Raw genomic sequence first — 24,700 nt, forward strand, 5'->3', positions numbered from 1 at the left:
ACTGGTTTTAACCATGATATCTGACTGTTGTTAACCCTGTAGGTACTGGTATTAACCATTTACCACTGTTGTTAACCCTGTAGGTACTGGTATTAACCATGATATCTGACTGTTTTTAACCCTGTAGGTACTGGTAGTAACCATGATATCTGACTGTTTTTAACCCTGTAGGTACTGGTATTAACCATGATATCTGACTGTTGTTCACCCTGTAGGTACTGGTATTAACCACGATATCTGACTGTTTTTAACCCTGTAGGTACTGGTATTAACCATGATATCTGACTGTTGTTCACCCTGTAGGTACTGGTATTAACCATTAACCACTGTTTTTTACCCTGTAGGTATTGGTATTAACCATGATATCTGACTGTTGTTCACCCTGTAGGTGCTGGTATTAACCATTAACCACTGTTTTTAACCCTGTAGGTATTGGTATTAACCATGATATCTGACTGTTTTTAACCCTGTAGGTTCTGGTAATATCCATGATATCTGACTGTTTTTAACCCTATAGGTTCTGGTATTAACCATGATATCTGACTGTTTTTAACCCTGTAGGTACTGGTATTAACCATTAACCACTGTTGTTATCCCTGTAGGTACTGGTATTAACCATGATATCTGACTGTTTTTAACCCTGTAGGTACTGATATTAACCATGATATCTGACTGTTTTTAACCCTGTAGGTACTGGTAGTAACCATGATATCTGACTGTTTTTAACCCTGTAGGCACTGGTATTAACCATGATATCTGACTGTTTTTAACCCTGTAGGTACTGGTTTTAACCATGATATCTGACTGTTGTTAACCCTGTAGGTACTGGTATTAACCATTTACCACTGTTGTTAACCCTGTAGGTACTGGTAGTAACCATGATATCTGACTGTTTTTAACCCTGTAGGCACTGGTATTAACCATGATATCTGACTGTTTTTAACCCTGTAGGCACTGGTATTAACCATGATATCTGACTGTTTTTAACCCTGTAGGTACTGGTTTTAACCATGATATATGACTGTTGTTAACCCTGTAGGTACTGGTTTTAACCATGATATATGACTGTTGTTAACCCTGTAGGTTCTGGTAGTAACCATGATATTTGACTGTTTTTAACCCTGTAGGTACTGGTAATAACCATGATATCTGACAACTGTTTTTAACCCTGTAGGTACTGGTATTAACCATTAACCACTGTTGTTATCCCTGTAGGTACTGGTATTTACCATGATATCTGACTGTTTTTAACCCTGTAGGTACTGATATTAACCATTAACCACTGTTTTTAACCCTGTAGGTACTGGTAGTAACCATGATATCTAACTGTGTTTAACCCTGTAGGTACTGGTATTAACCATGATATCTGACTGTTTTTAACCCTGTAGGTACTGGTATTTACCATGATATCTGACTGTTGTTCACCCTTTAGGTACTGGTATTAACCATGATATCTGACTGTTGTTCACCCTGTAGGTACTGGTATTAACCATTAACCATTGTTTTTAACCCTGTAGGTACTGGTATTTACCATGATATCTGACTGTTTTTAACCCTGTAGGTACTGGTATTAACCATGATATCGGACTGTTTTTAACCCTGTAGGTACTGGTATTAACCATTAACCACTGTTGTTATCCCTGTAGGTACTGGTATTAACCATGATATCTGACTGTTTTTAACCCTGTAGGTACTGGTAGTAACCATGATATCTGACTGTTGTTCACCCTGTAGGTACTGGTATTAACCATGATATCTGACTGTTTTTAACCCTGTAGGTACTGGTATTAACCATTAACCACTGTTTTTTACCCTGTAGGTACTGGTATTAACCATGATATCTGACTGTTTTTAACCCTATAGGTTCTGGTATTAACCATGATATCTGACTGTTGTTCACCCTGTAGGTACTGGTAGTAACCATGATATCTGACTGTTTTTAACCCTGTAGGTACTGGTCTTAACCATGATATCTGACTGTTTTTAACCCTGTAGGTACTGGTAGTAATCATGATATCTGACTGTTTTTAACCCTGTAGGCACTGGTATTAACCATGATATCTGACTGTTTTTAACCCTGTAGGTACTGGTTTTAACCATGATATCTGACTGTTGTTAACCCTGTAGGTACTGGTATTAACCATTTACCACTGTTGTTAACCCTGTAGGTACTGGTATTAACCATGATATCTGACTGTTTTTAACCCTGTAGGTACTGGTAGTAACCATGATATCTGACTGTTTTTAACCCTGTAGGTACTGGTATTAACCATGATATCTGACTGTTGTTCACCCTGTAGGTACTGGTATTAACCACGATATCTGACTGTTTTTAACCCTGTAGGTACTGGTATTAACCATGATATCTGACTGTTGTTCACCCTGTAGGTACTGGTATTAACCATTAACCACTGTTTTTTACCCTGTAGGTATTGGTATTAACCATGATATCTGACTGTTGTTCAACCTGTAGGTTTTGGTATTAACCATTAACCACTGTTTTTAACCCTGTAGGTACTGGTATTAACCATGATATCTGACTGTTTTTAACCCTGTAGGTTCTGGTAATATCCATGATATCTGACTGTTTTTAACCCTATAGGTTCTGGTATTAACCATGATATCTGACTGTTTTTAACCCTGTAGGTACTGGTTTTAACCATGATATCTGACTGTTGTTAACCCTGTAGGTACTGGTATTAACCATTTACCACTGTTGTTAACCCTGTAGGTACTGGTATTAACCATGATATCTGACTGTTTTTAACCCTGTAGGTACTGGTAGTAACCATGATATCTGACTGTTTTTAACCCTGTAGGTACTGGTATTAACCATGATATCTGACTGTTGTTCACCCTGTAGGTACTGGTATTAACCACGATATCTGACTGTTTTTAACCCTGTAGGTACTGGTATTAACCATGATATCTGACTGTTGTTCACAATGTAGGTACTGGTATTAACCATTAACCACTGTTTTTTACCCTGTAGGTATTGGTATTAACCATGATATCTGACTGTTGTTCACCCTGTAGGTGCTGGTATTAACCATTAACCACTGTTTTTAACCCTGTAGGTATTGGTATTAACCATGATATCTGACTGTTTTTAACCCTGTAGGTTCTGGTAATATCCATGATATCTGACTGTTTTTAACCCTATTGGTTCTGGTATTAACCATGATATCTGACTGTTTTTAACCCTGTAGGTACTGGTATTAACCATTAACCACTGTTGTTATCCCTGTAGGTACTGGTATTAACCATGATATCTGACTGTTTTTAACCCTGTAGGTACTGGTAGTAACCATGATATCTGACTGTTTTTAACCCTGTAGGCACTGGTATTAACCATGATATCTGACTGTTTTTAACCCTGTAGGTACTGGTTTTAACCATGATATCTGACTGTTGTTAACCCTGTAGGTACTGGTATTAACCATTTACCACTGTTGTTAACCCTGTAGGTACTGGTAGTAACCATGATATCTGACTGTTTTTAACCCTGTAGGCACTGGTATTAACCATGATATCTGACTGTTTTTAACCCTGTAGGCACTGGTATTAACCATGATATCTGACTGTTTTTAACCCTGTAGGTACTGGTTTTAACCATGATATATGACTGTTGTTAACCCTGTAGGTACTGGTTTTAACCATGATATATGACTGTTGTTAACCCTGTAGGTACTGGTTTTAACCATGATATATGACTGTTGTTAACCCTGTAGGTTCTGGTAGTAACCATGATATTTGACTGTTTTTAACCCTGTAGGTACTGGTAATAACCATGATATCTGACAACTGTTTTTAACCCTGTAGGTACTGGTATTAACCATTAACCACTGTTGTTATCCCTGTAGGTACTGGTATTAACCATGATATCTGACTGATTTTAACCCTGTAGGTACTGGTAGTAACCATGACATCTGACTGTTGTTCACCCTGTAGGTACTGGTATTAACCATGATATCAAACTGTTTTTAACCCTGTAGGTACTGGTATTAACCATGATATCTGACTGTTTTTAACCCTGTAGGTTCTGGTAATATCCATGATATCTGACTGTTTTTAACCCTATAGGTTCTGGTATTAACCATGATATCTGTCTGTTGTTAACCCTGTAGGTACTGCTATTAAACATGATATCTGACTGTTTTTAACCCTGTAGGTTCTGGTATTAACCATGATATCTGACTGTTGTTAACCCTGTAGGCACTGGTATTAACCATTAACCACTGTTTTTAACCCTGTAGGTACTGGTAGTAACCATGATATCTGACTGTTTTTAACCCTGTAGGTACTGGTATTAACCATTAACCACTGTTGTTATCCCTGTAGGTACTGGTATTAACCATGATATCTGACTGTTTTTAACCCTGTAGGTACTGATATTAACCATGATATCTGACTGTTTTTAACCCTGTAGGCACTGGTATTAACCATGATATCTGACTGTTTTTAACCCTGTAGGTACTGGTATTAACCATGATATCTGACTGTTGTTCACCCTTTAGGTACTGGTATTAACCATGATATCTGACTGTTGTTCACCCTGTAGGTACTGGTATTAACCATTAACCATTGTTTTTAACCCTGTAGGTACTGGTATTTACCATGATATCTGACTGTTTTTAACCCTGTAGGTACTGGTATTAACCATGATATCGGACTGTTTTTAACCCTGTAGGTACTGGTATTAACCATTAACCACTGTTGTTATCCCTGTAGGTACTGGTATTAACCATGATATCTGACTGTTTTTAACCCTGTAGGTACTGGTAGTAACCATGATATCTGACTGTTGTTCACCCTGTAGGTACTGGTATTAACCATGATATCTGACTGTTTTTAACCCTGTAGGTACTGGTATTAACCATTAACCACTGTTTTTTACCCTGTAGGTACTGGTATTAACCATGACATCTGACTGTTTTTAACCCTATAGGTTCTGGTATTAACCATGATATCTGACTGTTGTTCACCCTGTAGGTACTGGTATTAACCATGATATCTGACTGTTTTTAACCCTGTAGGTACTGATATTAACCATGATATCTGACTGTTGTTCACCCTGTAGGTACTGTTATTAACCATTAACCGCTGTTTTTAACCCTGTAGGTACTGGTAGTAACCATGATATCTGACTGTTTTTAACCCTGTAGGTACTGGTCTTAACCATGATATCTGACTGTTTTTAACCCTGTAGGTACTGGTAGTAATCATGATATCTGACTGTTTTTAACCCTGTAGGCACTGGTATTAACCATGATATCTGACTGTTTTTAACCCTGTAGGTACTGGTTTTAACCATGATATCTGACTGTTGTTAACCCTGTAGGTACTGGTATTAACCATTTACCACTGTTGTTAACCCTGTAGGTACTGGTATTAACCATGATATCTGACTGTTTTTAACCCTGTAGGTACTGGTAGTAACCATGATATCTGACTGTTTTTAACCCTGTAGGTACTGGTAGTAACCATGACATCTGACTGTTGTTCACCCTGTAGGTACTGGTATTAACCATGATATCAAACTGTTTTTAACCCTGTAGGTACTGGTATTAACCATGATATCTGACTGTTTTTAACCCTGTAGGTTCTGGTAATATCCATGATATCTGACTGTTTTTAACCCTATAGGTTCTGGTATTAACCATGATATCTGTCTGTTGTTAACCCTGTAGGTACTGCTATTAAACATGATATCTGACTGTTTTTAACCCTGTAGGTTCTGGTATTAACCATGATATCTGACTGTTGTTAACCCTGTAGGCACTGGTATTAACCATTAACCACTGTTTTTAACCCTGTAGGTACTGGTAGTAACCATGATATCTGACTGTTTTTAACCCTGTAGGTACTGGTATTAACCATTAACCACTGTTGTTATCCCTGTAGGTACTGGTATTAACCATGATATCTGACTGTTTTTAACCCTGTAGGTACTGATATTAACCATGATATCTGACTGTTTTTAACCCTGTAGGCACTGGTATTAACCATGATATCTGACTGTTTTTAACCCTGTAGGTACTGGTATTAACCATGATATCTGACTGTTGTTCACCCTTTAGGTACTGGTATTAACCATGATATCTGACTGTTGTTCACCCTGTAGGTACTGGTATTAACCATTAACCATTGTTTTTAACCCTGTAGGTACTGGTATTTACCATGATATCTGACTGTTTTTAACCCTGTAGGTACTGGTATTAACCATGATATCGGACTGTTTTTAACCCTGTAGGTACTGGTATTAACCATTAACCACTGTTGTTATCCCTGTAGGTACTGGTATTAACCATGATATCTGACTGTTTTTAACCCTGTAGGTACTGGTAGTAACCATGATATCTGACTGTTGTTCACCCTGTAGGTACTGGTATTAACCATGATATCTGACTGTTTTTAACCCTGTAGGTACTGGTATTAACCATTAACCACTGTTTTTTACCCTGTAGGTACTGGTATTAACCATGACATCTGACTGTTTTTAACCCTATAGGTTCTGGTATTAACCATGATATCTGACTGTTGTTCACCCTGTAGGTACTGGTATTAACCATGATATCTGACTGTTTTTAACCCTGTAGGTACTGATATTAACCATGATATCTGACTGTTGTTCACCCTGTAGGTACTGTTATTAACCATTAACCGCTGTTTTTAACCCTGTAGGTACTGGTAGTAACCATGATATCTGACTGTTTTTAACCCTGTAGGTACTGGTCTTAACCATGATATCTGACTGTTTTTAACCCTGTAGGTACTGGTAGTAATCATGATATCTGACTGTTTTTAACCCTGTAGGCACTGGTATTAACCATGATATCTGACTGTTTTTAACCCTGTAGGTACTGGTTTTAACCATGATATCTGACTGTTGTTAACCCTGTAGGTACTGGTATTAACCATTTACCACTGTTGTTAACCCTGTAGGTACTGGTATTAACCATGATATCTGACTGTTTTTAACCCTGTAGGTACTGGTAGTAACCATGATATCTGACTGTTTTTAACCCTGTAGGTACTGGTATTAACCATGATATCTGACTGTTGTTCACCCTGTAGGTACTGGTATTAACCACGATATCTGACTGTTTTTAACCCTGTAGGTACTGGTATTAACCATGATATCTGACTGTTGTTCACCCTGTAGGTACTGGTATTAACCATTAACCACTGTTTTTTACCCTGTAGGTATTGGTATTAACCATGATATCTGACTGTTGTTCACCCTGTAGGTTTTGGTATTAACCATTAACCACTGTTTTTAACCCTGTAGGTACTGGTATTAACCATGATATCTGACTGTTTTTAACCCTGTAGGTTCTGGTAATATCCATGATATCTGACTGTTTTTAACCCTATAGGTTCTGGTATTAACCATGATATCTGACTGTTTTTAACCCTGTAGGTACTGGTATTAACCATGATATCTGACTGTTGTTAACCCTGTAGGTACTGGTATTAACCATTTACCACTGTTGTTAACCCTGTAGGTACTGGTATTAACCATGATATCTGACTGTTTTTAACCCTGTAGGTACTGGTAGTAACCATGATATCTGACTGTTTTTAACCCTGTAGGTACTGGTATTAACCATGATATCTGACTGTTGTTCACCCTGTAGGTACTGGTATTAACCACGATATCTGACTGTTTTTAACCCTGTAGGTACTGGTATTAACCATGATATCTGACTGTTGTTCACCCTGTAGGTACTGGTATTAACCATTAACCACTGTTTTTTACCCTGTAGGTATTGGTATTAACCATGATATCTGACTGTTGTTCACCCTGTAGGTGCTGGTATTAACCATTAACCACTGTTTTTAACCCTGTAGGTATTGGTATTAACCATGATATCTGACTGTTTTTAACCCTGTAGGTTCTGGTAATATCCATGATATCTGACTGTTTTTAACCCTATAGGTTCTGGTATTAACCATGATATCCGACTGTTTTTAACCCTGTAGGTACTGGTATTAACCATTAACCACTGTTGTTATCCCTGTAGGTACTGGTATTAACCATGATATCTGACTGTTTTTAACCCTGTAGGTACTGATATTAACCATGATATCTGACTGTTTTTAACCCTGTAGGTACTGGTAGTAACCATGATATCTGACTGTTTTTAACCCTGTAGGCACTGGTATTAACCATGATATCTGACTGTTTTTAACCCTGTAGGTACTGGTTTTAACCATGATATCTGACTGTTGTTAACCCTGTAGGTACTGGTATTAACCATTTACCACTGTTGTTAACCCTGTAGGTACTGGTAGTAACCATGATATCTGACTGTTTTTAACCCTGTAGGCACTGGTATTAACCATGATATCTGACTGTTTTTAACCCTGTAGGCACTGGTATTAACCATGATATCTGACTGTTTTTAACCCTGTAGGTACTGGTTTTAACCATGATATATGACTGTTGTTAACCCTGTAGGTACTGGTTTTAACCATGATATATGACTGTTGTTAACCCTGTAGGTTCTGGTATTAACCATGATATTTGACTGTTTTTAACCCTGTAGGTACTCGTAATAACCATGATATCTGACAACTGTTTTTAACCCTGTAGGTACTGGTATTAACCATTAACCACTGTTGTTATCCCTGTAGGTACTGGTATTAACCATGATATCTGACTGATTTTAACCCTGTAGGTACTGGTAGTAACCATGACATCTGACTGTTGTTCACCCTGTAGGTACTGGTATTAACCATGATATCAAACTGTTTTTAACCCTGTAGGTACTGGTATTAACCATGATATCTGACTGTTTTTAACCCTGTAGGTTCTGGTAATATCCATGATATCTGACTGTTTTTAACCCTATAGGTTCTGGTATTAACCATGATATCTGACTGTTGTTAACCCTGTAGGTACTGGTATTAAACATGATATCTGACTGTTTTTAACTCTGTAGGTTCTGGTATTAACTATGATATCTGACAGTTGTTCACCCTTTAGGTACTGGTATTAACCATTAACCACTGTTTTTAACCCTGTAGGTACTGGTATTAACCATGATATCTGACTGTTGTTAACCCTGTAGGCACTGGTATTAACCATTAACCACTGTTTTTAACCCTGTAGGTATTGGTATTAACCATGATATCTGACTGTTTTTAACCCTGTAGGTTCTGGTAATATCCATGATATCTGACTGTTTTTAACCCTATAGGTTCTGGTATTAACCATGATATCCGACTGTTTTTAACCCTGTAGGTACTGGTATTAACCATTAACCACTGTTGTTATCCCTGTAGGTACTGGTATTAACCATGATATCTGACTGTTTTTAACCCTGTAGGTACTGATATTAACCATGATATCTGACTGTTTTTAACCCTGTAGGTACTGGTAGTAACCATGATATCTGACTGTTTTTAACCCTGTAGGCACTGGTATTAACCATGATATCTGACTGTTTTTAACCCTGTAGGTACTGGTTTTAACCATGATATCTGACTGTTGTTAACCCTGTAGGTACTGGTATTAACCATTTACCACTGTTGTTAACCCTGTAGGTACTGGTAGTAACCATGATATCTGACTGTTTTTAACCCTGTAGGCACTGGTATTAACCATGATATCTGACTGTTTTTAACCCTGTAGGCACTGGTATTAACCATGATATCTGACTGTTTTTAACCCTGTAGGTACTGGTTTTAACCATGATATATGACTGTTGTTAACCCTGTAGGTACTGGTTTTAACCATGATATATGACTGTTGTTAACCCTGTAGGTTCTGGTATTAACCATGATATTTGACTGTTTTTAACCCTGTAGGTACTCGTAATAACCATGATATCTGACAACTGTTTTTAACCCTGTAGGTACTGGTATTAACCATTAACCACTGTTGTTATCCCTGTAGGTACTGGTATTAACCATGATATCTGACTGATTTTAACCCTGTAGGTACTGGTAGTAACCATGACATCTGACTGTTGTTCACCCTGTAGGTACTGGTATTAACCATGATATCAAACTGTTTTTAACCCTGTAGGTACTGGTATTAACCATGATATCTGACTGTTTTTAACCCTGTAGGTTCTGGTAATATCCATGATATCTGACTGTTTTTAACCCTATAGGTTCTGGTATTAACCATGATATCTGACTGTTGTTAACCCTGTAGGCACTGGTATTAACCATTAACCACTGTTTTTAACCCTGTAGGTACTGGTAGTAACCATGATATCTGACTGTTTTTAACCCTGTAGGTACTGGTATTAACCATTAACCACTGTTGTTATCCCTGTAGGTACTGGTATTAACCATGATATCTGACTGTTTTTAACCCTGTAGGTACTGATATTAACCATGATATCTGACTGTTTTTAACCCTGTAGGCACTGGTATTAACCATGATATCTGACTGTTTTTAACCCTGTAGGTACTGGTTTTAACCATGATATATGACTGTTGTTAACCCTGTAGGTACTGGTTTTAACCATGATATATGACTGTTGTTAACCCAGTAGGTTCTGGTATTAACCATGATATTTGACTGTTTTTAACCCTGTAGGTACTCGTAATAACCATGATATCTGACAACTGTTTTTAACCCTGTAGGTACTGGTATTAACCATTAACCACTGTTGTTATCCCTGTAGGTACTGGTATTAACCATGATATCTGACTGATTTTAACCCTGTAGGTACTGGTAGTAACCATGACATCTGACTGTTGTTCACCCTGTAGGTACTGGTATTAACCATGATATCAAACTGTTTTTAACCCTGTAGGTACTGGTATTAACCATGATATCTGACTGTTTTTAACCCTGTAGGTTCTGGTATTAACCATGATATCTGACTGTTTTTAACCCTGTAGGCACTGGTATTAACCATGATATCTGACTGTTTTTAACCCTGTAGGTACTGATATTAACCATGATATCTGACTGTTGTTAACCCTGTAGGTACTGGTATTAACCATTTACCACTGTTGTTAACCCTGTAGGTACTGGTAGTAACCATGATATCTGACTGTTTTTAACCCTGTAGGCACTGGTATTAACCATGATATCTGACTGTTTTTAACCCTGTAGGCACTGGTATTAACCATGATATCTGACTGTTTTTAACCCTGTAGGTACTGGTTTTAACCATGATATATGACTGTTGTTAACCCTGTAGGTACTGGTTTTAACCATGATATATGACTGTTGTTAACCCTGTAGGTTCTGGTATTAACCATGATATTTGACTGTTTTTAACCCTGTAGGTACTCGTAATAACCATGATATCTGACAACTGTTTTTAACCCTGTAGGTACTGGTATTAACCATTAACCACTGTTGTTATCCCTGTAGGTACTGGTATTAACCATGATATCTGACTGATTTTAACCCTGTAGGTACTGGTAGTAACCATGACATCTGACTGTTGTTCACCCTGTAGGTACTGGTATTAACCATGATATCAAACTGTTTTTAACCCTGTAGGTAGTGGTATTAACCATGATATCTGACTGTTTTTAACCCTGTAGGTTCTGGTAATATCCATGATATCTGACTGTTTTTAACCCTATAGGTTCTGGTATTAACCATGATATCTGACTGTTGTTAACCCTGTAGGTACTGGTATTAAACATGATATCTGACTGTTTTTAACCCTGTAGGTTCTGGTATTAACTATGATATCTGACAGTTGTTCACCCTTTAGGTACTGGTATTAACCATTAACCACTGTTTTTAACCCTGTAGGTACTGGTATTAACCATGATATCTGACTGTTGTTAACCCTGTAGGCACTGGTATTAACCATTAACCACTGTTTTTAACCCTGTAGGTACTGGTAGTAACCATGATATCTGACTGTTTTTAACCCTGTAGGTACTGGTATTAACCATTAACCACTGTTGTTATCCCTGTAGGTACTGGTATTAACCATGATATCTGACTGTTTTTAACCCTGTAGGTACTGATATTAACCATGATATCTGACTGTTTTTAACCATGTAGGCACTGGTATTAACCATGATATCTGACTGTTTTTAACCCTGTAGGTACTGGTTTTAACCATGATATATGACTGTTGTTAACCCTGTAGGTACTGGTTTTAACCATGATATATGACTGTTGTTAACCCTGTAGGTTCTGGTATTAACCATGATATTTGACTGTTTTTAACCCTGTAGGTACTCGTAATAACCATGATATCTGACAACTGTTTTTAACCCTGTAGGTACTGGTATTAACCATTAACCACTGTTGTTATCCCTGTAGGTACTGGTATTAACCATGATATCTGACTGATTTTAACCCTGTAGGTACTGGTAGTAACCATGACATCTGACTGTTGTTCACCCTGTAGGTACTGGTATTAACCATGATATCAAACTGTTTTTAACCCTGTAGGTACTGGTATTAACCATGATATCTGACTGTTTTTAACCCTGTAGGTTCTGGTAATATCCATGATAAATGACTGTTTTTAACCCTATAGGTTCTGGTATTAACCATGATATCTGACTGTTGTTAACCCTGTAGGTACTGGTATTAAACATGATATCTGACTGTTTTTAACCCTGTAGGTTCTGGTATTAACTATGATATCTGACAGTTGTTCACCCTTTAGGTACTGGTATTAACCATTAACCACTGTTTTTAACCCTGTAGGTACTGGTAGTAACCATGATATCTGACTGTTTTTAACCCTGTAGGTACTGGTATTAACCATTAACCACTGTTGTTATCCCTGTAGGTACTGGTATTAACCATGATATCTGACTGTTTTTAACCCTGTAGGTACTGATATTAACCATGATATCTGACTGTTTTTAACCCTGTAGGCACTGGTATTAACCATGATATCTGACTGTTTTTAACCCTGTAGGTACTGATATTAACCATGATATCTGACTGTTGTTAACCCTGTAGGTACTGGTATTAACCATTTACCACTGTTGTTAACCCTGTAGGTACTGGTAGTAACCATGATATCTGACTGTTTTTAACCCTGTAGGCACTGGTATTAACCATGATATCTGACTGTTTTTAACCCTGTAGGTACTGGTAGTAACCATGATATCTGACTGTTTTTAACCCTGTAGGCACTGGTATTAACCATGATATCTGACTGTTTTTAACCCTGTAGGTACTGGTTTTAACCATGATATCTGACTGTTGTTAACCCTGTAGGTACTGGTATTAACCATTTACCACTGTTGTTAACCCTGTAGGTACTGGTAGTAACCATGATATCTGACTGTTTTTAACCCTGTAGGCACTGGTATTAACCATGATATCTGACTGTTTTTAACCCTGTAGGTACTGGTAGTAACCATGATATCTGACTGTTTTTAACCCTGTAGGCACTGGTATTAACCATGATATCTGACTGTTTTTAACCCTGTAGGCACTGGTATTAACCATGATATCTGACTGTTTTTAACCCTGTAGGTACTGGTTTTAACCATGATATATGACTGTTGTTAACCCTGTAGGTATTGGTTTTAACCATGATACATGACTGTTGTTAACCCTGTAGGTTCTGGTATTAACCATGATATCTGACTGTTTTTAACCCTGTAGGTACTGGTAATAACCATGATATCTGACGACTGTTTTTAACCCTGTAGGTACTGGTATTAACCATTAACCACTGTTGTTATCCCTGTAGGTACTGGTATTAACCATGATATCTGACTGTTTTTAACCCTGTAGGTACTGGTAGTAACCATGATATCTGACTGTTGTTCACCCTGTAGGTACTGGTATTAACCATGATATCAAACTGTTTTTAACCCTGTAGGTACTGGTATTAACCATGATATCTGACTGTTTTTAACCCTGTAGGTTCTGGTAATATCCATGATATCTGACTGTTTTTAACCCTATAGGTTCTGGTATTAACCATGATATCTGACTGTTTTTAACCCTGTAGGTTCTGGTATTAACCATGATATCTGACAGTTGTTCACCCTTTAGGTACTGGTATTAACCATTAACCACTGTTTTTAACCCTGTAGGTACTGGTATTAACCATGATATCTGACTGTTATTAACCCTGTAGGTACTGGTATTAACCATGATATCTGACTGGTTTTAACCCTGTAGGTACTGGTATTAACCATGATATCTGACTGTTTTTAACCCCGTAGGTGCTGGTCTCCACATCAGCCTGATAATGGTGATGGCAAACCAGAATATGGTGAGGAGGACTGTGTTCACATACGTAACAATCAGAGTCCTCTGGAGGCGTGGAATGACATATCATGTGGCATCAAACTCAGCTGGATTTGTGAGAAAGTGCTTTAACATCACCATGACAACATACTGTAACACATACAGTAGCTTACAGTGCACACAACTTCCTCCTTCATTCTCTCTCATTCTCTCTGTCTGTCTCTTTCTCTCTCACAGACACCATCACACAGCCTCATTCAGACATGCGCTCGAACACATGAATGCACGTACACAAACGCACACACACACACACCTATTGTTGTATTTCTTTGTGGTATCATTTTAATAAAAGTCTTAATTTGCTTCTTGTAGCTTCATTCAACATTAATTCAGTACATCTGACTTTGTGCATTTACATAATATTCAATTAAAATATATTCTACAGATATTTACATGCTCCAATTGAGGCCTGGTGATGACATTCTCAACAGTACCAAACCACCATTACATACACTGTATAGGAAGGAGGTGACTGTATCACCAATCAATGAGTGTAATAGAGATATCAAACAATGTTACTTAATAATATTTAACAGTCAGTCTTTGTTGTCAAGTTACATATAAGCACTATCTCAAATGCTCATATTTCACTGTTGTTCCCCTATATGGGTCCCAAAAGAGGGAAGGGAAGTGGATATTTCCAGTGGTTCAACCAGCTGTCACTCAAAAACAATCAGGTTGATCCTCACTGGTTAAGCATACCCACCCTCAATATCCACTTGATGTAATCTTGTGGTGAAAAATCTATTGTCTGGACATTATAATGACCCATGTTTGTAGTCCTGGACCTCCTGAACATGTTGATGTATATTTGGGAGTAAACAGAGGGTCCACATCAGCAGAAAGGTGAAAGGAAGGAGGAGTTCTGGAAACTCCCTGAATTATCTTGGGGCTGTTATATATGATATTTAATATATGTTAACAGCTAGTCTTTGTTCTCCACTTCCCCTCTATGATCTAGATCTTCCTGGTATGATAGTGTCCTGTCCATCATCACAAATAGCAAGTCCCGTTCCCTGGACAGGAGGACAGTGTTGAGATATACTCTGGACAAGATGACCATGTAGAGACATGGAATGATTTATATTGTTCTGCAGAAAATGGTTTAACAATAACCACTGTAACGATCTCTTACACTCACACATGCAAACAAGTAAGTAAACTTGTTCTTTTTTATGTATTAGCATAGCCACAACTACCATTTCATCATTTTGATTCTTCCCTATAGTTAAGGCAACATTGTTGAAAATGTCTGAGGCCATCTATACCAAGCCAGATTTGACCAATGTGGTTTGACAGAGGTGATATGGAGAAAAGTATTGTGGATATCTACATCAGTGCAGAGGCCCTGGGGGGAACGGTGAGATCGGCACTATGACACATCTGTCAGCTATGTGACAGTTACAACACCCTTACTGAGGAACGAGACCAACTACAGACAATCTAAGACAACCTGACTGAAGAGACAGACCAGCTACAGACCCTTTACAACACCCGGACTAATGATAAAGACCAGCTACAGATCAGTTACAACACCCTGACTAAAGAGATAGACCAGCTACAGATCAGTTACAACACCCTGACTAAAGAGAGATACCAGCTACAGATCAGTTATAACACCCTGACTAAAGAGAGAGACCAGCTACAGATCAGTTACAACACCCGGACTAATGATAAAGACCAGCTACAGATCAGTTACAACACCCTGACTAAAGAGAGAGACCAGCTACATACAAGTTACAACAACTTAACTAAAGAGAGAGACCAGCTACAGAGGAAGAGAGATGATTTTGAAGGTTGGTTCTACATTTCGACCAAGACTAAAAACTGGACAGACAGCAGATCGGACTGTACCAACAGAGCTTTGAGGCCTCATTTATCAATACTACTATTACCTAACCCATCATTTGTGTACACCCTGTTTTGTCCATATTTTTCCACCATTTCAGTATGCTTCACTGCAGAAACGGCCAACAGAACCGGAGGAACCTTTACCGCCCGAGCCACCAACAATTCCAGATTCACGTCTTCCTTCCCTGCCAACATCTCCATGGTGACTGGGGGCGGTGCAGCCAACAGTACGGTGAGCCTCACGGCGCCCGCTAGCACCCCGTCATGAACGGATGTACTGTAACCCTGTCTGTTGTCAGCAAAGTAAGGGTCTTGTTTCAAAACACTAAAATGCCCTCCTTTTTTCATATCCTCTCTCCCTCACAGCCACTGATTTGAAAAGGAATTGGTTGCTGTTAGCTACCAATTGTTATCAGCTGCATCAGTTATCTGACTAAGCTCTCTTGCTCTCTCGCATTGTCTATACCCTCTCCCTCTTCCTCCCCTTCTTAACTTCCTTCCTCCCTCCAGGTAACAGATTTTACCACTCTCCAGTGCGGGCTACCAGGAGTCTCCTCCAAAGGGCCAGGATTCTGGTCTAGAAGCACGGTTTTGAATGCTCCAACAGTTTGGTTTCGGTACTGCAGTTTATCAGATACTCGACCCAGAAATAGATTTTCCGTACAGAGCCACATAGGAAAGTCAGATTAGAAAATTCCTAATAAGACACTTTAGTCAGAACCTTTGTGCACAAAACAATTCATTGTAATCTCAAATAGTTGTCGCTGAGGCCGATTTTTGTACTTTTTATATTCACTCAATGACTGTCATGTTTTTGGATGACGTAATGATCTCGTTGCTGCTCAAATCAAATCAAATTGTATTGGTCACATACACATATTTACCAGATGTCAAATGCTGTGCAGTGCTCCCCCGATAAATGCGTTGGGCAGACCGTACCACCCTCTGGAGAGCCTCGTGCTGCTCCCTGTACCCACTGAGTGCTAGTGAGCATGTGATGTTGGGCAGACCGTGCCACCCTCTGGAGAGCCTTGTGCTGCTCCCTGTACCCACTGAGTGCTAGTGAGCATGTGATGTTGGGCAGACCGTACCACCCTCTGGAGAGCCTCACGCTGCTCCCTGTACCCACTGAGTGCTAGTGAGCATGTGATGTTGGGCAGACCGTGCCACCCTCTGGAGAGCCTCGTGCTGTTCCCTGTACCCACTGAGTGCTAGTGAGCATGTGATGTTGGGCAGACCGTACCACCCTCAGTATGTATATGTGGGCCAAGAGGGCCACCATTGTTTCTGTTCCCAAGAAAGCTAAGGTAACTTCCGTCATCATGAAGTGCTTTGAGAGACTAGTCAAGGACCATATCACCTCCACCCTACCTGACACCCTAGACCCACTCCAATTTGCTTACCACCCAAATAGGTCCACAGACGATGCAATCTCAACCACACTGCACACTGCCCTAACCCATCTGGACAAGAGGAATACCTATGTGAGAATGCTGTTCATCGACTACAGCTCGGCATTTAACACCATAGTACCGTCCAAGCTCGTCATCAAGCTCGAGACCCTGGGTCTCAACCCCGCCCTGTGCAACTAGGTACTGGACTTCCTGACGGGCCGCCCCCAGGTGGTGAGGGTAGGCAACAACATCTCCACCCCGCTGATCCTCAACACTGGGGCCCCACAAGGGTGCGTTCTGAGCCCTCTCCTGTACTCCCTGTTCACCCACGACTGCGTGGCCACGCACGCCTCCAACTCAATCATCAAGTTTGCAGACGACACAACAGTGGTAGGCTTGATTACCAACAACGACGAGACGGCCTACAGGGAGGAAGTGAGGGCCCCCGGAGTGTGGTGTCAGGAAAATAACCTCACACTCAACGTCAACAAAACTAAGGAGATGATTGTGGACTTCAGGAAACAGCAGAGGGAGCACCCCCCTATCCACATCGTTGGAACAGTAGTGGAGAGGGTAGCAAGTTTTAAGTTCCTCGGCATACACATCACAGACAAACTGAATTGGTCCACCCACACAGACAGCATCGTGAAGAAGGCGCAGCAGCGCCTCTTCAACCTCAGGAGGCTGAAGAAATTCGGCTTGTCACCAAAAGCACTCACAAACTTCTACAGATGCACAATCGAGAGCATCCTGGCGGGCTGTATCACCGCCTGGTACGGTAACTGCTCCGCCCACAACCGTAAGGCTCTCCAGAGGGTAGTGAGGTCTGCACAACGCATCACCGGGGACAAACTACCTGCCCTCCAGAACACCTACACCACCCGATGTTACAGGAAGGCCATATAGATCATCAAGGACAACAACCACCTGAGCCACTGCCTGTTCACCCCGCTATCATCCAGAAGGCGAGGTCAGTACAGGTGCATCAAAGCTGGGACCGAGAGACTGAAAAACAGCTTCTATCTCAAGGCCACTAACATTGAGTGGCTGCTGCCAACACACTGACTCAACTCCATCCACTTTAATAATGGGAATTGATGGGAAATGATGTAAAATATATCACTAGCCACTTTAAACAATGCTACCTAATATAATGTTTACATACCCTACATTATTCATCTCATATGTATACGTATATACTGTACTCTATATCATCTACTGCATCTTTATGTAACACATGTATCACTAGCCACTTTAACTATGCCACTTTGTTTACATACTCATCTCATATGTATATACTGTGCTCAATACCATCTACTGTATCTTGCCTATGCCGCTCTGTACCATCACTCATTCATATATCTTTATGTACATATTATTTATCCCCTTACACTTGTGTGTATAAGAGTAGTTTTGGAATTGTTAGTTAGATTACTTGTTGGTTATTACTGCATTGTCAGAACTAGAAGCACAAGCATTTCGCTACACTCGCATTAACATCTGCTAACCATGTGTATGTGACAAACAAAATTTGATTTGATTTGATGTTGTACTGAAAGACAGGGTGGAAATATGAACGTTTTATCATAAAACATGTGGAGAGTTTATATTCTTCTTTCTCTTAAATCTGTCAAACTGGAACAATGGAGATATTGTTAGAACTTCTGCTTTTTCATTCTGAGAAACTCTTCACAGTCAGTATAGATAAAAAAAGACCCCTACTGTAGATGGCCACGGAAGGAAGATTCCCCTAGGTTCAGATCTAGGATCAGGTTTCTCTCCCCCAATCCTAACCTTAACCATTTGTGGTAGAAATGCAAAACCGACCTAAGATCAGCGTCAACTTCCCCCTACACCACCAGTCACAGAGTGAGATCCATAATGTGCTCTCCATTTGAAGGCTGGGGGTGCTGTAAACTCAGTCAGGATATATGTAGTGTATTTGTCAATTAACAGGATCACAATTTATTTTAGCAGATCCAAAATCGGGACCCTGTGAATTCATACATACATCATATAGCATGATCTAGAGTCATATCATGTATTATATTATCAAACTAAGGCTGGTGGGAGTCATATCATGTATTATATTATCAAACTAAGGCTGGTGGGAGTCATATCATGTATTATATTATCACACTAAGGCTGGTGGGAGTCATATCATGTATTATATTATCAAACTAAGGCTGGTGGGAGTCATATCATGTATTATATTATCACACTAAGGCTGGTGGGAGTCATATCATGTATTATATTACCACACTAAGGCTGGTGGGAGTCATATTATGTATTATATTATCAAACTAAGGCTGGTGGGAGTCGTATAATGTATTATATTATCAAACTAAGGCTGGTGGGAGTCATATCATGTCTTATATTATCAAACTAAGGCTGGTGGGAGTCATATCATGTATTATATTATCACTTCAGTTGAAACACATGTTTAATACTGATGAGCACTGTGGGAAACATACATGTTTAGATTGGCTGGTGCAAGTCATGTGATGACCAGTGTGGTGTTGATTTGACAGTTTCCTCTTCACTGTGGTTAACTGTTTAAAACATGTATCACTGTAATAAGTCACACAGATGCTGGACAGTCCAGAGAGAACACATAGATACAGACGTATATTAGAGTTGAGATAAGTAGAAGTTACTGTATTTCACCACCAGTGTGTTAAGATGTCAGAGGAAGTCTATGAAATCTCAGATGGATTTGAAGACGATGAGCCTGATGCAATGAAGAACACAGACATTGATGACCAATTATATGCCAACGTAAAAGCCTTCAAGTCCAGTCCAAGAGATGGAGTTGTTGAATCTGGTAAGATTGCACGAACACACACACACACACACACACATAAGCACACAAACAAATACAGGTGTGATAACCCTGTAGAACTCTAGCTTTATTTGTCTCAATCCTGGATGATACAGTAAAACACATTACCAAAGATCTTTAATCATTTGTGATTCAGTACATGTTCAGTGGTGGAAGAGACCCTCTGGAGTTGCTGCAGTGTGTCTGGGGCTGCTGTGTGTTCTCCTACTGGCTGGGATCATAGGCCTGTCTGTCTACTGTAAGTTTAGTATGTTGTCACTGAGAATTAAGGAGCCTACTTAATTATACTTAATCATCAATGGTGTTTTAGTTACATGTTTGATAAACTTTTCCCTTTTACAGATGGAGTCATTGATCATCACAACTCAACAGAGAGAAACCAGCTGCTGGCTAGTTACAGCAATCTGACTGAAGAGAGAGACCAGCTACAGTCCAGTTACAACAACCTGACTAAAGAGGGAGACCAGCTACAGACCAGTTACAACAACCTGACTAAAGAGAGAGACCAACTACAGGCCAGTTATAGCCTTCTGATTAAAGAGAGAGACCAGCTACAGACTGAGAGAGATTTTCTTAGTGGGAGGCTTACCAATCTCGGTGAGTAAACATACAATAGTACATTTTCATTAATCCCACACACTTTATTGTGTGCTGAATTTTTTTACTTAAGTATCCTGTGTGGTAAATTGAAAGAAATTCATGTTTTCATCTTGTAGAACAAACCTGTCCCAAAGGCTGGCAGAATTTTGAATCCAGTTGGTACTTCCTGTCTGATGATACTAAAACCTGGAAGGAGAGCAGAGAGGACTGTCTGGAGAGAGGAGCAGACCTGGTGATCGTAAACAGTGATAAGGAGCAGGTGAGAGAGAGAGAGAGAGAGAGAGAGAGAGAGAGAGAGAGAGAGAGAGAGAAAGAGAGATAGAGAGAGAGAGAGAGAGATAGAGAGAGAGAGAGAGAGAGAGAGAGAGAGATAGAGAGAGAGAGAGAGAGAGATAGAGAGAGAGAGAGAGAGAGAGAGAGAGAGAGAGAGAGAGAGAGAGAGAGAGAGAGAGAGAGAGAGAGAGAGAGAGAGAATATTTATTTATCTTTTTCAACAACAGGAGTTTCTCTTCAACCTCAACAAGGGAGTCTGGATTGGTCTGACTGACTCTGTTACTGAGGGGAACTTGATATGGGTGGATGGCACCCCACTGACCACCCCAAGGTAATATACTACTGTTATAATAACACTGACCACCCCAAGGTAATATACTACTGTTATAATAACACTGATCACCCCAAGGTAGTATACTACTGCTCTAATAACACTGACCACCCCAAGGTAATACACTACTGTTATAATAACACTGACCACCCCAAGGTAATATACTACTGTTATAATAACACTGACCACCCCAAGGTAATATACTACTGTTATAATAACACTGACCACCCCAAGGTAATATACTACTGCTCTAATAACACTGACCAACCCAGGGTAATATACTACTGCTCTAATAACACTGACCAGCCCAAGGTAATACACTACTGTTATAATAACACTGACCAACCCAAGGTAAGAGACTACTGTTATAATAACACTGACCACCCCAAGGTAATATACTACTGTTATAATAACACTGACCACCCCAAGGTAATATACTACTGTTATAATAACACTGACCACCCCAAGGTAATATACTACTGCTCTAATAACACTGACCAACCCAAGGTAATACACTACTGTTATAATAACACTGACCAACCCAAGGTAAGAGACTACTGTTATAATAACACTGACCACCCCAAGGTAATATACTACTGTTATAATAACACTGACCACCCCAAGGTAATATACTACTGTTATAATAACACTGACCACCCCAAGGTAATACACTACTGTTATAATAACACTGACCACAGTGTAAGGAGAAGGACTGTTTCTCTGTGTTGTACATACTGTTCATATGTCCTCCACACTCAACTGATGGACCAACACAGACCACAGACTAAGAGATGATAACTACTCTGACAATAAGGCTCCAATTTTCAGTTTATTCAGCCTTTATTTATACAGAATATTGTCATTGATGGCAGCAGTCAACAAAGTTGAATTTAAGGTGAAACATGTCTGTATATTATTTAGGATTGTGATGTTTTAACTGTGATGTCTGACTGTTGTTAACCCTGTAGATACTGGTATTAACCACGATATCTGACTGTTTTAACCCTGTATGTACTGGTATTAACCATGATATCTGACTGTGTTTAACCCTGTAGGTACTGGTATTAACCATGATATCTGACTGTTTTAACCCTGTAGGTACTGGTATTAACCATGATATCTGACTGTTGTTAACCCTGTAGGTATTGGTATTAACCATGCTATCTGACTGTTATTAACCATGTAGGTACTGGTATTAACCATGATATCTGACTGTTTTTAACCCTGTAGGTACTGGTATTAACCATGATATCTGACTGTTGTTAACCCTGTAGGTACTGGTATTAACCATGATATCTGAATGTTTTTAACCCTGTAGGTACTGGTATTAACCATGATATCTGACTGTTTTTAACCCTGTAGGTACTGGTATTAACCATGATATCTGACTGTTATTAACCCTGTAGGTACTGGTATTAACCATGATATCTGACTGTTTTTAGCCCTGTAGGTACTGGTATTAACCATGATGTCTGACTGTTATTAACCCTGTAGGTACTGGTATTAACCATGATATCTGACTGTTGTTAACCCTGTAGGTACTGGTATTAACCATGATATCTGACTGTTGTTAACCCTGTAGGTACTGGTATTAACCATGATATCTGACTGTTGTTAACCCTGTAGGTACTGGTATTAACCATGATATCTGACTGTTGTTAACCCTGTAGGTACTGGTATTAACCATGATATCTGACTGTTTTTAACCCTGTAGGTACTGGTATTAACCATGCTATCTGACTGTTTTTAACCCTGTAGGTACTGGTATTAACCATGATATCTGACTGTTGTTAACCCTGTAGGTAATGGTATTAACCATGCTATCTGACTGTTTTTAACCCTGTAGGTACTGGTATTAACCATGATATCTGACTGTTGTTAACCCTGTAGGTAATAGTATTAACCATGATATCTGACTGTTTTTAACCCTGTAGGTACTGATATTAACCATGATATCTGACTGTGTTTAACCCTGTAGGTACTGGTATTAACCATGATATCTGACTGTTTTTAGCCCTCTAGGTACTGGTATTAACCATGATATCTGACTGTTATTAACTATGTAGGTACTGGTATTAACCATGATATCTGACTGTTGTTAACCCTGTAGGTACTGGTATTAACCATGATATCTGACTGTTGTTAACCCTGTAGGTACTGGTATTAACCATGATATCTGACTGTTGTTAACCCTGTAGGTACTGGTATTAACCATGATATCTGTCTGTTGTTAACCCTGTAGGTACTGGAATTAACCATGATATCTGACTGTTGTTAACCCTGTAGGTACTGGCATAAACCACAGCCTGATAATGGTGCTGGCAGACTAGACTATGGTGAGGAGGACTGTGTTGAGATACGTACAGATCAGCGTCCTCTGGAGGCATGGAATGACTTGTCATGTGACAGGAAAATCTACTGGGTTTGTGAGAAAGCTGTTTAACATCACCATGACAACATACTGTAACACATACAGCAGCACACAGTGCACGAAACTTCCTCCTTCATTCTCTCGCTAACTCTGTGTGTCTCTCTCTCTGTAGCTCTCTCTGTCTCTCTCTCTCTCACTTTCTCTCACAGACATTCTCTCTCTGTCTCAAACCCACACACACAACCTCCCACACACATGCACACACACTGCGTGCACACATGCATGCAAACGCATCTATTGTTGTGTTTATTTGTAGTGTTATATTAATAAAAGGCCTACTTATTTCCTGTTTGTAACTTCCTGTGTTTCACATATCATCAGGTTCAACATGAATTCAGTACATTTGACTTTTCCATACACATCATTTCTAATTCAAATATATTCTACAGATATCTACATGCTCCAATTGAGGCCTGGTGATGACATTCTCAAGAGTACCAAACCACCATTACATACACTGTATAGGAAGGAGGTGACTGTATCACCAATCAATGAGTGTAGTAGAGATTTCAAAGAATGTTACTTAATAATATTTGACAGTCAGTCTTTGTTGTCAAGTTACATATAAGCACAAAATCAAATGCTCATATTTGACTGTTGTTCTCCTATATGGGTCCCAAAAGATGGAAGTGTAGTAGATATTTTCAGTGGTTCAACTAGCTGTCACTCAAAAACTCCTCAACCAATCAGGTTCATTAAGAGAAAGGGCGGCAGGTAGCCTAGCGGTTAAGATCGTTGGGCCAGGAACCGAACG

The 24,700-nt window shown here is 39.4% G+C and overlaps 1 protein-coding gene and 1 pseudogene across 1 annotated transcript; both read left to right on the forward strand.

Annotated features, from left to right (window-relative positions):
• LOC149980194 (uncharacterized) overlaps positions 1 to 16,343 on the forward strand; it is a 57,556-nt pseudogene extending 41,213 nt beyond the window's left edge.
• A 3,619-nt stretch (positions 16,344 to 19,962) lies between these two features.
• LOC118936749 (uncharacterized) lies at positions 19,963 to 24,224 on the forward strand. Its single transcript, XM_090187848.1, has 6 exons — positions 19,963 to 20,293; positions 20,448 to 20,549; positions 20,654 to 20,912; positions 21,005 to 21,170; positions 21,412 to 21,515; positions 23,802 to 24,224. The coding sequence occupies exons 1-6, from the start codon at positions 20,152 to 20,154 to the stop codon at positions 23,956 to 23,958; spliced, it is 930 nt and encodes a 309-aa protein (XP_090043974.1). The 5' UTR covers positions 19,963 to 20,151; the 3' UTR covers positions 23,959 to 24,224.
• Positions 24,225 to 24,700: the final 476 nt, after the last annotated feature.

The sequence above is a fragment of the Oncorhynchus mykiss genome, chromosome 10 (assembly GCF_057628025.1).
Source record: "Oncorhynchus mykiss isolate SJ-2025 chromosome 10, ASM5762802v1, whole genome shotgun sequence".
Classification (NCBI taxonomy): domain Eukaryota; kingdom Metazoa; phylum Chordata; class Actinopteri; order Salmoniformes; family Salmonidae; genus Oncorhynchus; species Oncorhynchus mykiss.

What these genes read in the sequence shown, in the direction of transcription:
- LOC118936749 (XM_090187848.1), top strand. Translation starts at nt 20,152, where the DNA reads ATGTCAGAGGAAGTCTATGAAATCTCAGATGGATTTGAAGACGATGAG. An exon ending in AGGCTTACCAATCTCGGTGA is followed by an intron (nt 20,913 to 21,004) that starts GTAAACATACAA and finishes GTAAATTGAAAG; the next exon opens with AAATTCATGTTTTCATCTTG. An exon ending in TAAACAGTGATAAGGAGCAG is followed by an intron (nt 21,171 to 21,411) that starts GTGAGAGAGAGA and finishes TTTCAACAACAG; the next exon opens with GAGTTTCTCTTCAACCTCAA.